The following is a 13,056-nucleotide window of genomic DNA, read 5'->3' as shown; positions in this document are numbered from 1 at the left end:
TAGGTCACCAACCTATAGTAAAGACACTACTCGAACGAACGCATCCAGTGTTCTTTATAAACCCTGGGCTAAGCTATATCCGCCATCTTTGGCTGGACTTTTTTTTTAAATGGTACCCGCGAATATTGAGTACTGTCAAAAAACTCTTTTATTTTGTAGAAGATCGAGAAAATGACTCGGCGTGTATATAAAGCTCAGGGTCCAAACCACGTAAGATGTTTGATTGAAATCAAAAGTATCAGAAATTTGGGAATATTTCAGTATTTTTGAGAGAATTTCAAATCGAGAGGATGAGATGAGGAGAGTCCAAAAAGATGAATAAAATTTAGGCGCTTTTTTAATGAGGCTCGAATTTTTTCGAATTCTCCACAGGCGTTCTCCAAATGTTCTTTAAAATAGACCTTGTGTACAAAGTTTTCGTTTTAAGCCTCGTGAGTATGAACAGCGTGGCACTAGGGGAAACTTGAAACATAGCAAGGTAGAGAGAATGTAGATGAAAAACTACTATCTCAATAATGATTACGCGATGTTTTCAGTGTTCGACTCAGCTTGGTTTGTTAGACGCTCTTCCTCTTTTCGATTCGATTTTCTTTTCTCTCATTTTTCACTCTCATCCGTAAGGGATTTTTCATTCTATTGTTATTGATTCAAAGGAATTACGAATATTCTTGTATACCCCTGAACTTAAGTTTCAACAAATTCTTGAGAGAGACAAAACCGTGAGAGGAGCAAAACCTAGCGGTTGAAGAATGTCGGGGGAATCCGACCCTAAGAGAAACTTAATTCTGACGAGAGTGATGAAGTAACCCTCAGGCTCAAACTTTAGAGAGATTTAGAACGTCATGCTGCTACCAAGTTGCAAAAGGAATGGGACGTTCGAGAAGTTTAAAAATATATAATTTATGTATATCTTACGCGTTGGCCAATTTTATTGGACATGGGAAGCGCTTTCAGAGTACACCTACACACTTGGATTGAGACCCCAACAATCAAAATATTCGACAAATGGAAAAATACCAAATATTCACCTAACGAACAAGTGTATAAAGTATATATCTCATCGGTCGAAGTTCTCTACTCTGTACCCAAGTGAATCTCGTTGTTTAGGGAATGGGTTTTAAAATTTCGGATTGTAACGATTATGGTACTGAAAAAAGCCTTCAAGGTATATACCCCAAAGTTGAGAAAGACGTTCATTTTATAGGGAACGATGATCTTTGATTGAAATATTATATTCAATATTTTCCTATTTATCAATTTCTACCGTTTACAGAGTAATCATGATATCATCCATGCCAATATATGATATCGAATGTGGAACAAAGGAATTTTCATGTCTTGTGAAATATTAAATAGCAGTCACATAAATAATAAAGTTTATTAACCGATTATTGGGGAGCAACGGCCTGGTTTGTGAGTCGTTCATCTTCTTCTTCGATTTCCTTTTCTGTCAAAGGAACTTCAGGTAGGAAAGGTTCTTCAGGTCGATCTGTAGAAATACATTTTTCACTCCCTTGGACGTTTATAAATTTATCATCTTGCCTTTGGAGGTCAGGAACGTTTTCGGGTGATGGAGAAACAGATTCTTCTTCCTCGTCGTTGGCATCATTAAACGAGGATCGGCTCGATTCAAAAACCGATTCAGAAACGTCATCGCTGTCGCTCTCACTTTCACTTTCAGTTTCAGTTTCGGATTGGTTTCTGCTCGGGTTTTCCTTGAGATGAAGTAGACATATACGCAATTCATAATGTGTGGTTCGAAGTTCTTCCCGTATAGTATCAGCTTCTTCTACTTTGTTTTGAAGTGCAGCATATTTAGCATCATATGTATCTCTCAACGCTTGAATCGTCTCATCCCTCTGTTTACGAAATTTCTTGAGATCACGCATCAAACGTTCGACCTCTGCATGTTTAGCATCTAATCGTTCTGTATGAGCCTTGGTTAAATTGTGAAGTTCAATCAAAACTTGAAACTCTTCGATGTCTTCAGGGGACAGATTTTTATATTCTTCCCACTCTTCCACGGGTGTGGCAGCCATTTCCGATGATTATACCAAAGCAAACAACTAGCGAATTCTCAAATTCAACGTGATAGCTAGCAAGCAGCACGATCAAATAGAAATTTGAAAAATGAAAATGCATAGATGACCTTGCATTGTTTACAAAAATACAAACGACAAGAAAATGACGTCACAAGTCAAAGCCAAAGATCTGGCTGATAGGCAGCCACAGACACTTTCAAAATGGGCCCTTCAAATGAAAAATTTACTCATGTGCCTAATAGGGGGTTTTGGCCATATTTCTTTGAGTTTGAGTTTTATTCTTCAATAGTGATCGTCCTATCTCATTTGTTACGTCATATGGTACTTGATAGAAGACAAGGCTCCGATCAAATGGTATGATAAGCTCAGTTAGTTGGTTAGACATGCACCTTTGATAAAAGGGTGGGTCACGGTACAGGTTCCACCCCGGTGGCTACCTTCGAAATCTGATTTCAAAATGATATTTTAAAGAGCGTAATCACTCACTCGAATAAACTTCAGTTTTTATTTTATTTGGCAGATATTTGTGTTAGGAAAAAGTTTTCCCAAAAGTTTTACTTTTCGTGTTTATTCTTACAGTCTTAAATTAGGGTAAACATCCCCTTTATGTTATGATAAAGGGGATGCGTATCATGTATAGAACTCCCGTCCTATATTTAGCCAAATGTGGGGTAATATGTTTGAATTTTCTGAAAAAGGTTCATAAATCTCAATTCAAATTTAATGAAATTTAAAAAATTTAATGAAATTTAAAAATCTCTCATATAAAACTTACGAGTCAAGAAAACATATCAGCGGGTCTTAAATTTGAGGATAAAAAAACCTGATTTTCTAAAAATAGAACAAATAGTCTTTTTCAAAAAGGTATCACTCATGTCCTATATCTCCAGTTCAAAAGCTATAAGTATTTTCTTAAAGCGCGCAATTTCCCTAAATCCCTGCGCAGTAGGGCGGGTTTACCTCAACGGCAGCGGACCGGAGTCAATTGGGCCTATTAAATCATTAAGAAAAGTTGAGAAGATTTCACAATCGAAAAGTTTTTCATGTTGGAACCCTGTTAACACTGCCAACCAAAACTTAAACTTAATAGTGTCATTTTTGTGAGATAATGAATGAACCTTGACAGGTTCTTGTTGAAGTGTTTCGTCGTCATTTTTTTATTTTCGTCGTCAACTTTTCAGTTTCGTCGTCAATATTTCATTTTCGACGTCAATTTTTTAGTTTCGCGTCGTTAAAAAGTTAAATGAGAATCTAAATGGCACTAATGGGCTTCCGTAGCTATTAGATCTCAAAATTATTCTTGTTCTCGTTGTTCTTACTTACGAACTCTACTCTAGAATGGGTTAAACACTTCAAAGGAGACAATTTTCCAAAAGGTTTTTCGAAAGGTTTGGCTTATTTAGATCCCTAAACCCTTTTTGTAAATTGAGATTGATCCTTGCCGAAAATAACAAATCTAATGAGATACGAATGAACGATATTGAACTAAGGGAAGTTGCAATTCTTATAAAAAATATAATTCAAAAATTTATATTACTTTGAATACTGTCGTGTTACAAAAATGTACAAAAATTACAGTTCGTTGAGGGACGTCCAAAGCCGAGAGTTTTAGAGAGTTAAGAATTGTTCTTTGTATTGTCAACCGCATCAACCTCAGTGTCAGCCACTTCATTTTCTTCCGATTTTTGGTTTTTCAATCTCATTCGTCGAAGTCTTCGTTTAGCACTTTTAGTGAGTGGTAATTGTAGCTCGTTGAATTCTTCGTCTGGTTCTTGGTTCTCCGGTTCTTCTGAAACCTTGACAGGTTCTTGTTGAAGTGTTTTCAACTCTTCCCTACGAAGTCGTTGTTGGTTTTGAAGAAATGTATGTGCTAATTTCAAATGTGTCAAGAAAGTGTCGTTGAATGGTAATCCTTTATTTGCGAGTTGGTGATAATAAGCTCTTGTCAGTTCCATTCTACGTATCAAATATCTGATCTTACCGATCTCGCTTTCTTTGTCATAAATTTCTTGTTCGTGCGAGGTTCCACCGAAATGGGCCGCTCGTTCCATTCTCCGATGCATTTCCTTGAACTGTGATATGGCCATTCGCTCTTCATAGATGTGTGTCATAAAGTTAAATTCTTCTTCTGTTATTAGCGACATTTTAATGATTTCTCTGCTTTTCAATATAAACAAGACGGCACACAACACAACACAGCTAGTAATCGATCGTTTGAAGGTTTTGAGGATGTCGACGTTATAAAATTTGGAGACTGCTGCAGTGCATTTTCAATTTTTCGAAAATAAATCTTCTGACGTCAATTTCATTAAGATAATTCGAAACTTGGGATTGACTAGCGGGGGGTAAAAACAGATATAAGACATAGGTCGGAAAGGGGTTTTATCCTCCTCCTTCTTAAATGATCCCCCCCTTCTTGGCACCCCCCTAACCTTTAAAAATGCCTATCCCCAAGGGTTTTGGATAAAAATAGTTAACAAATATATGTGAAATATCTTTAGAGAGAGAAAGCCAAATAATAAACTTCTTTCTTCTTTTTGACTAAGACTACTCTAACAGAAAACTTCCTTTCATGAAGACCAAATTTCATAGCAGCGCTTGAAAATAATCTACCATATATATGTAAGCCCCCCCCCTTCTTAAGATACCCCCATTCTTAAACTATACCCCTCTTTTTCATGAAAATTTCTGATCCCCCATTTTTCGGAAGGTGTCATCCCCCCTTAAGAAAGGGGTGGGACGAACTATGATAAGATCTTGTGTTACTTGTGTCGAATACGAGCAATAACTTTGATTACATCCCGATACCTGGCTCTAAGAATATTTAATTATATGGAGTTTTAATTGTTCACTACCCGTTTAAAATATAGAGTGCAAAAGTTAACTTGAGGGATTAATAATGAAGTCACCCATCATCAACAATCTCGCCAGGGGTTCGTATTACATTTAGTGACACAACCAGTGACACCATGGTGAAGGTGTTATCAACCTTGGCTTCCGTGCAGGAGATTGGGAGATTCGATCCATGCTTGGGACTATGGTTACGAAATTTTAAATCTCTGAACAGACTCGATTACTCCGTACTAGCACGTACTTCACTCTAAAGACCATGGCTCCGTAAGAGAATCTGCCCAGGTTGGCGCAACGCTTTGATCTTTTTCATCCAGATTTGGGATGGATATAAAATTAGATTTTAAGCCAGTGATTGGCCGAAACAAAATGATCGCAACAATCATAAAGATAAACATTAGAACACATTCACCTTTGCTTTCGTTTTCAAGCAAAAGGCAACGCGGTTTTGAATGTTTTAGCTGAGCAACCAGGTTAGATCTTCACATTCACCATATCCCTTTAGAGCAGAGCGCAGAATGAATGATCTGTTACGAGATTGCGAAGTTTCATGCAGCGCCGTGATGTAAAAATTATCACGATTTCCACTATAAGCTTACCGAGGTCCCCCAATATTGTTTCTGAGTTCAGTTAGATAATACAATCTCACATGTTCCGTTTAACTCACTATCAGCCAGTATCAATCTACTGCTCCATACGCTACCTACGGTAGCGGGAAGAAATTTTTGCGGGAATTTAATTTGGCGGATGACCGAAAAAGATTTTTGCGGAAATTTATTTACAGTACATCTAGACCTAGAAAAGAGAGGTCATGCCGAGAGTAAAAGGACACCAGTACTTACGGTTTGATAATTGGCAATTCCACCATTCACATTAGCGTCGATGATACCATTGAGAATCATACTCAATGGATTTATGTTGGTTTCTTTACCAGACGAATATTCAGTTACTTTCGCTTCCAATTCTTTATTCTTGGTCAAAATCATCTCCATTGCATTCTCGATCGGCGTCAATTCCGTCTAAAGATAAAACATTGTATTATCCAGAGTTGAGGCTACAAATTGAACTCTAAAATCGAATTACAGAAAAAAATTTCAATGACTTTCCATCTGTGGGGAAGTTCAAATCACAGAAAGATTCGAATAATAAAGGTTCTAATTAGAGAAAATGAACTGTATAAGAGCAATCATAAAGCACTTCATATCATAACTCATTCTTATGCGAAGGATGGTCGCATCTGCGATCGTAGTCGGAGACGACCCGAAGGATCCTCTCTCGATAGCTATCTACCCGAAGATAGAGCGCGAATCTTTCTGCCTTTATTGCTCCACTTACCCATGATCCTTATCTTAAATTGTTGAGCTCAAGCTGAGAGGCATCAAGTACAATTTTTGTACTAAGTACGAAATCTTTGGTATGACTCGGCCGGGGATTGAACCCATGACCTTGCGCAGCGTAGCCGGATGCTCTACCCCTGCACCACTGCGGTCGAATCAGAGCTGTTGATAAAGGTTGCGATGCAATTTGGTATAAGTTGATGGATGGGGTTAATAACTCAAGATTATGGCTTACTTTGAAACTTATCAAAAAGGAAAAGAAATTAACTTTGAAATCTGTAAAATATATCCATACTTTTTCATGAATTCTTTGAACTTTTAAGGACATTAAACCTTATAGGGGACCTAATTTTGGCTAGTCCCATGATTTCATGAAGACTTTGAAAAGAGGAATTTAACATAGACCCGCAGATATTCACCCAAGGAACAAGTGTGCCAAATTTCAGCCAAAATCCAACCATTTTTGAGGCATGTAGGCTCTGCTCTAAAGTTTTAGCCTCGTTTTGGCGGAAAACTGGTCCCCAGGCCCCAAAAATTAAAATTTTGAAAAAATGAAAAAAAAAACCAAGGGATTTGCCCAAGGATCAAGTGTGCAAAATTTCAGCCCAATCGGACCATTTTTGAAGTCTCCAGCCTGCCCCAAAGTTTTAGCCTCGTTTTGGCGAAAAACTCGTCCCCAGGCCCCAAAAATCAAAAATTTCAAAAAATGAAAAAAAACACCCCAGATATTTACCCAAGGAACAAGTGTGCCAAATTTCAGCCCAATCGGACCATTTTTGAAGTCTCCAGCCTGCCCCAAAGTTTTAGCCTCGTTTTGGCGAAAAACTCGTCCCCAGGCCCCAAAAATCAAAAATTTCAAAAAATGAAAAAAACCTTATCAGATATTTACCCAAGGAACAAGTGTGCCAAATTTCAGCCCAATCGGACCATTTTTGAAGTCTCCAGCCTGCCCCAAGGTTTTAGCCTCGTTTTGGCGAAAAACTCGTCCCCAGGCCCCAAAAATCAAAATTTTCAAAAAATTAAAAAATTACCCTCAGATATTTACCCAAGGATCATGTGTGCAAAATTTCAGCCCAATCGGACCATTTTTGAAGTCTCCAGCCTGCCCCAAAGTTTCAGCCTCGTTTTGGCGAAAAACTCGTCCCCAGGCCCCAAAAATCAAAATTTTCAAAAAATGAAAAAAACACCCCCAGATATTTACCCAAGGAACAAGTGTGCCAAATTTCAGCCAAATCCAAGCATTTTTTAAGTCTCCAGGCTGCCCTAAAGTTTTTGTGACAGACAGACAGACAGACAGACAGACACACAGACAGACATTGTCAGATTGTAGCTCGACTGAAGTTGAGAATACCTTCCTTGTGGAATCGATTCTGCTCCATTTGAGGATGTTTGGAAATGTTCGCTTGGTCCAGTGAACTGTGCGTTCCATCCACAAAGTCTAGAACAAAAAAAATTGTCGTACAATTTGTAATTTTCTCGTGCAGATGTCAAAGGTAGTGGGGTTATAGATCATTTTATAGTCGAAATGGATCATGGGTAATCAGGACTAATTGCGCCCCGATAACGGTTTCCCGTTGGTTAGACGCAAAAATCTTCAAAATTTTTCGTCATTAGCGCCTAGTGGTCTTGATTACCCATTACGCTTTGCGACTGTGAAATGGCCTATAAGGGTTCTACATAATGATATAACAGCGAAGATATGAAACATTAAAGCTATGTTATAAGAGTTTATAGTAATGAAGTTGATTCGGATACATACTTTGAATTCGTTGGCTGGGTCTTTATCACCTTTGTGAAAGGGCCGATTGAAGATGAACTCTGATACTTCGTTTGTTCGGTAATAACTAAATAGGAAAAATGCATTGGTTAACGTAGTGAAAATGTGTTGAGCGACCAATTAAATTTGTCAAAGAGCTTCACTTGCTTGTAGGAACCTTCTGTATGTAAAGAGGTACGGTAGTTGAGGGCTCGTTAAACTCAGAGGACTGTTGGCAAAAAGTGTGACACTTTTAAGGAGATTTATTTATGGTAATACTACTGGGAAATATGGCATGTTTAATTTATAGACAAAAGAATGGTAAGCAGGTCGAAACTGAGAGGTAAGCTTTGTTAAAAATGGGCTATTCAATTTTTAAACCACACAGGGGCATTAACAAACTTTTCATCTTTGATCTTCCATTTAAGTTTAAGTGGGTTTTCAGGGGGTTCTCTCGATTGACGTTTATGCCCGAAGGGCTAGACACAACACAAGACTACTGGATGGGAAATGAAGCCACTTTTTTCCCTTCCTAAACGCGCAACCCGCGTGGTTTTCACACAAATGCTAGTTTGAAAGTGAAAAATATTGCTAGATTTCGAAAAATATGCCGCGTAAAAACAACAAAGTGCTAGATTTAATCCGTCATTCTACATACGGCGCAAATCTTAAGGTTTCACTTTTTCTTGCTTAAGAAAGGTTAAAGATTCATCTCTTTAGCCCCTTCGGAGCACTAAACACAATGGTTCTCTCCTCCTAAACTGACATCAATATTTGTTTTTCCATCCCCTTTTTGACAAAATTTCAATTTCGGGGGTCTGCCCCCGATTTCCAGGGGATAATTTATTCAAAATTTTCTTTGTGGTTGACGAAAAGAGTTCGTCAGCACTCCTGTATACTATTGTTTTTTTGGAATTCATGATATGCGCCATGGTAATGTCCTCCACGGACCCAACAGCTGATTGGTTGAAAGTGACGTATTGACTAGCCTATCTCTATCTTGATCACTCTGTGTCGAGGAAAAAGCCGTGGTCGTCTGGTACAGGCAACATATTGACTGATTTTACGTCACTTACAACCAATCAGCTATTGGGTCCGTGATATAATGTCAGAAGACATTGCAATGGTATATATCATGAACAGTCCAATGTCGCCTATTATTGAATACATTTTATTTAGAAATGGTAACCGTGACGGTATGGTAAATACCTGGTAATTTTTTCATCGATACCGTCTGCTTGAATGATGTCAATTTCACCAGGAATCGGATTCACATTGCAAATCTGAATATCTTTTCATTGATATGCGAGTAAAAGTTAAAGAAACTTGCATGAAGAAACAGACAGGAAACAATGGATTACTAATTACCGTTCGTTTGTTTGTTCACTAGTTTCAGTAAGTGCGAACGACAAAGTACGAAGTTAGTTTCAATAGAACTGTATAAAATAATTATTATAGAAATCCCAAAACTCTTAATCACATCTGATGATTGTACGTAAGTACAATGAAACTTTTAGTTATGTTTTTTAACATTTTGATTTGTTGGAAATATATATAGTTTAGAAGTATAAAACCTTCAACTACCTTATTGGAACTAATTTTCGCGGGTTTTAATTTTAGCGTTTTTCGCGGTTTTTCGTCAAAATCGCGAAAATTTGATCCCGCGAAAAATTTTGAGAGTTGAAAACCGCGAAAATTAATTCCCGCGAAATACACTTTTTTCCAATTTTATCGAAAAATTTGAAAAATCCCTAGGAAAATGAAAGAAATTTGTCCAAAAAAGGGCAAAACCGCGAAAATTAAAACCCGCGAAAATTCCAGAATGGGAAAAATCGCGAAAATTAAAACCCGCGAAATGCAATTTTTCGGATATTTTTTTTCGACCGCGAAAATTAGTTCCCGCGAAAATTAGTTCCAGGTACTCAAAATGGAAACACTAAAGACAAAACCCACTAAACAAAAAGACAATACAAATTACAACAAAAATCTAGAATGAACATTCACAGAAAATCAATCAGGTTGGAGTTGAAAAGGAAAATGTGATGACATGGAAATCAATCAATGCAGAACTAGTGATCTAAAACGACTACAAGGAAGAAAGCAACTCAATATGAGTTAAGATGGAAAGAAGTAACTCAATATGAGTCAAAAAATATTTCAAGAAAACACATAATCTGTTTATATATTATGTATCGTGCATTCTTTGAATGTTTGATACGCATTTTGATTTTGAAATCCCAAAACTCATATAATTTCTAATTTCAGATGAAAAGATACGCTGACTGATCCCTTGAACGATGCTTGGATCTGGTGGCGTGTTCTTGTATAAAATCTACGAAATAAACAAAGCGTTTTATTGATTCTTTATCGAAAAAAGAGGATAAACTTAAAAGGGATTATCAGATGATTTTTAATATTTGGCTTAGAGATACCTTTTATGGTCTCTAAGAAACACCTCCAAAATTTTTGACCAAATTATTTTCCAAAGCTGAGATATTTGATTTTGAATTTTCAAATTTTTACTTGAAAACAATAGAATTTCAACGTAAAGACTGTGTAAAGACTCATTTTTAGAGATTTCAATATCAAATATCTCAGCTTTGTAAAAAAATTGGGTCAAAAGATTTAGAGGTGTCTCTCTGGACCATAAAAAGTATCTATAAGCCAAATATTAAAAATCATCTGATAATCCCTTTAAGCAAAATTGAGATTTTAATTGAGAAGTACTTTGAAGTAACAAATTGTTTTCCATTTTGTCGAACGAAAGTAAAAATTATTTAGAAATTGAAAAAAACGAACCTCAGCATTAGGAAATTCCACTCGAATACGTGAAGTGAATCCGGCTAATGTTTCGAATTCCAAACCCCGGTACACCAATACTTCATCCTGGAAAATGATACAAGACAAAGCCATTACAAATAGTTAAAAAACTGCTTCCGTTGAGCCAGCTGGATTTCAACTTGTCCCCATTAAGAAAAAGCTTCCCAGATTTAATCGATTGACTCTGACGTCAATTGCCTTTGACTAGATTGACATATAAAAAGGTCACGAAAAAACTTCGAGTAAAGCTCTGATTGGCTGAATATTGCACACATAAACATTTTCTTTCAAAATATTCAGAGTATGAGGTCACCTTTGCTTGTCTCAGCCAATCAGAGCTTTACTTGACGTTTTTCGTGACTTCTTTTAATATATGATATATAAGGAAACTTGGGTGAATGTTCTACATTTCTTCCAACACGCAAGTAGACTTTTTCAATCATTGTGTCATCAAAAATATACACTGAGAGTGCGTACCGCCTGAAAAATTAATCAAGACGAAAACAATCTGATTTTTACCTTGAGGTAGTGAGGGAAAGCACGCCCGTAGAAAGATACTCTGAAATAATTGTGAGCTGGTCGTATTTGTTTCATGATATTGTCATAAAAGTAAGCTTGTTTCCGCTGAAAAAAATAAGAAACAAATACATTAAAAATTAAAATCAACAAAACCAAACAAAAAGTTTATTCAAAATCTCGATCAATACTAGTTACAGATTGTTGTCAACAAGGTTAAGTCCATTTTTCTTGATCTTTACTTGATTAACTTACCAGAATTTCGCTTAGTTTTGTATAATCGAGGATTTTATTTTCATAGAGTTCTGTCAATTCTTTGCAAAGTTGTATACCGCTTTCCCATGTCTATTGAAGAAAAAAATAGAAGACAAAATCAGTGAGTTTTTTTCAGATTTGAGGGCCGTTTTCTCTTCCGTTTTCTCTTTCGTATTACGCTTTCTATGAACTTTAATACCCGAGGTAAGGGTTTTAGTAGCATCACGATCCGTGCACTGTTTATGATGGTCGATTAAAATACAATGACGGGGGGAAAGAGGTCTAAATTATAAGCATAGAAGACATATGTGAAAAAATTGTTGACTGTGGGGTTCTTTTATGAGGATATATTTTATTGAAAAACATGCTTACCTTTCCTTTGTCAAAATATTCGATGATCTGAAGGTAAAGCTTCTCTTTTCGTTGCCATTCTAATTGTGAAGGGTAATCCAAGAACTTCGGAAGCTCATTGTCCACCCACTGTAAAAAATCAATGAAAACATTTTAAAGGTTTTGTTTTTGAATAATAAGTGATATCGTTTGCTTACTCATCAATTTTAATTTACAAGCTTTTTCACATTGGATTGACACGGATGTGGAGCAAGATTGGTCAGAAAGAAGCAAAGAAAAACATTTTTTTGCTTATATCAGCATAATATACCAATAGATATGTCCTGATATGATATATGTGCCTGATATGAAACCGGAACACTTATGTAAAAAAAAAACCTTTAACACACAAAAAATGACTGAGCTTTAGTCTGAGTATACGTCTAAAAGCATTTAAATAAGATTTATAAATCAAGATCTATCAAAACGCTACTTAGCAACGGACCATAAGGTATTTGCACAAGAATCGAGAATGATAGTAACCACTCACGTCTAAAAGAGCAGCGTGTAGTTTCAATGTACATCCCGCTTCCGTGAAATTGTCACAAGTAACATGAAGATCTGCTAGTTCGTGGATACATTTGATGTACATGTCTTGTCTGGAGTATTGCTCGTAAAATTCCTAAAAAAGAAATGTCGACGAATAACAAAAAGGAAAGCCAAGTAATCAGTAATTATTAAGTAAGTAGATCTATTCAGGGGAAAAATAACTGAGTAAAATATTAGCAAAGAGGTCTTTTGGGTATCGGAAAAAAATTGTTACTAAGCAAACTTCTACCATGGTAGAAGGAAACCTTCGTATTTTAAAAGGCGGTTGCTTGCGTGAATCAAGTATTTTCTTTTCTATGATGATTTTACGCTGAAATTACGCAACTTAGTCAAATTGAAATGGTCAAATCAAAACCATATCATAAGAATAATGTCGTTATTGTCAAAGCAGAAGGATCGATCTCACCCGATCGGCGATCTCAAAATAAGACGAACCTTTGACAATGAAATTGGCTCTTTTATCTATAGAAGAGAGATTCATCCACATGACTCATGGCCGAATCTCGTTGTCAAAGGTTTATGTTATAGAAAAATTCTCACT

At 36.5% G+C, this 13,056-nt stretch overlaps 1 protein-coding gene across 2 annotated transcripts in view; it reads right to left on the bottom strand.

Moving 5' to 3' along the window:
• Positions 1–13,056, bottom strand: part of LOC136800381 (dedicator of cytokinesis protein 3-like) — a 65,379-nt gene that overhangs the window by 6,447 nt on the left and 45,876 nt on the right. For both annotated transcript variants that reach the window (XM_067057023.1, XM_067057024.1), the window contains 10 exons: positions 12,457–12,588; positions 11,949–12,056; positions 11,577–11,666; positions 11,325–11,429; positions 10,785–10,871; positions 10,263–10,317; positions 9,195–9,276; positions 7,989–8,073; positions 7,581–7,667; positions 5,735–5,911 (listed from right to left, as the gene is read on the bottom strand). In XM_067057023.1, the coding sequence (XP_066913124.1) occupies positions 5,735–5,911; positions 7,581–7,667; positions 7,989–8,073; positions 9,195–9,276; positions 10,263–10,317; positions 10,785–10,871; positions 11,325–11,429; positions 11,577–11,666; positions 11,949–12,056; positions 12,457–12,588 (1,008 nt within the window). The remainder of the gene's footprint in view (positions 1–5,734; positions 5,912–7,580; positions 7,668–7,988; positions 8,074–9,194; positions 9,277–10,262; positions 10,318–10,784; positions 10,872–11,324; positions 11,430–11,576; positions 11,667–11,948; positions 12,057–12,456; positions 12,589–13,056) is intronic.

This window comes from Clytia hemisphaerica, unplaced genomic scaffold, assembly GCF_902728285.1.
Source record: "Clytia hemisphaerica strain Z4C2 unplaced genomic scaffold, Clytia hemisphaerica genome assembly, whole genome shotgun sequence".
Taxonomy (NCBI): domain Eukaryota; kingdom Metazoa; phylum Cnidaria; class Hydrozoa; order Leptothecata; family Clytiidae; genus Clytia; species Clytia hemisphaerica.
The sequence above is the reverse complement of the archived record's forward strand: the minus strand, read 5'-3'. Positions and strand labels throughout refer to the sequence as shown.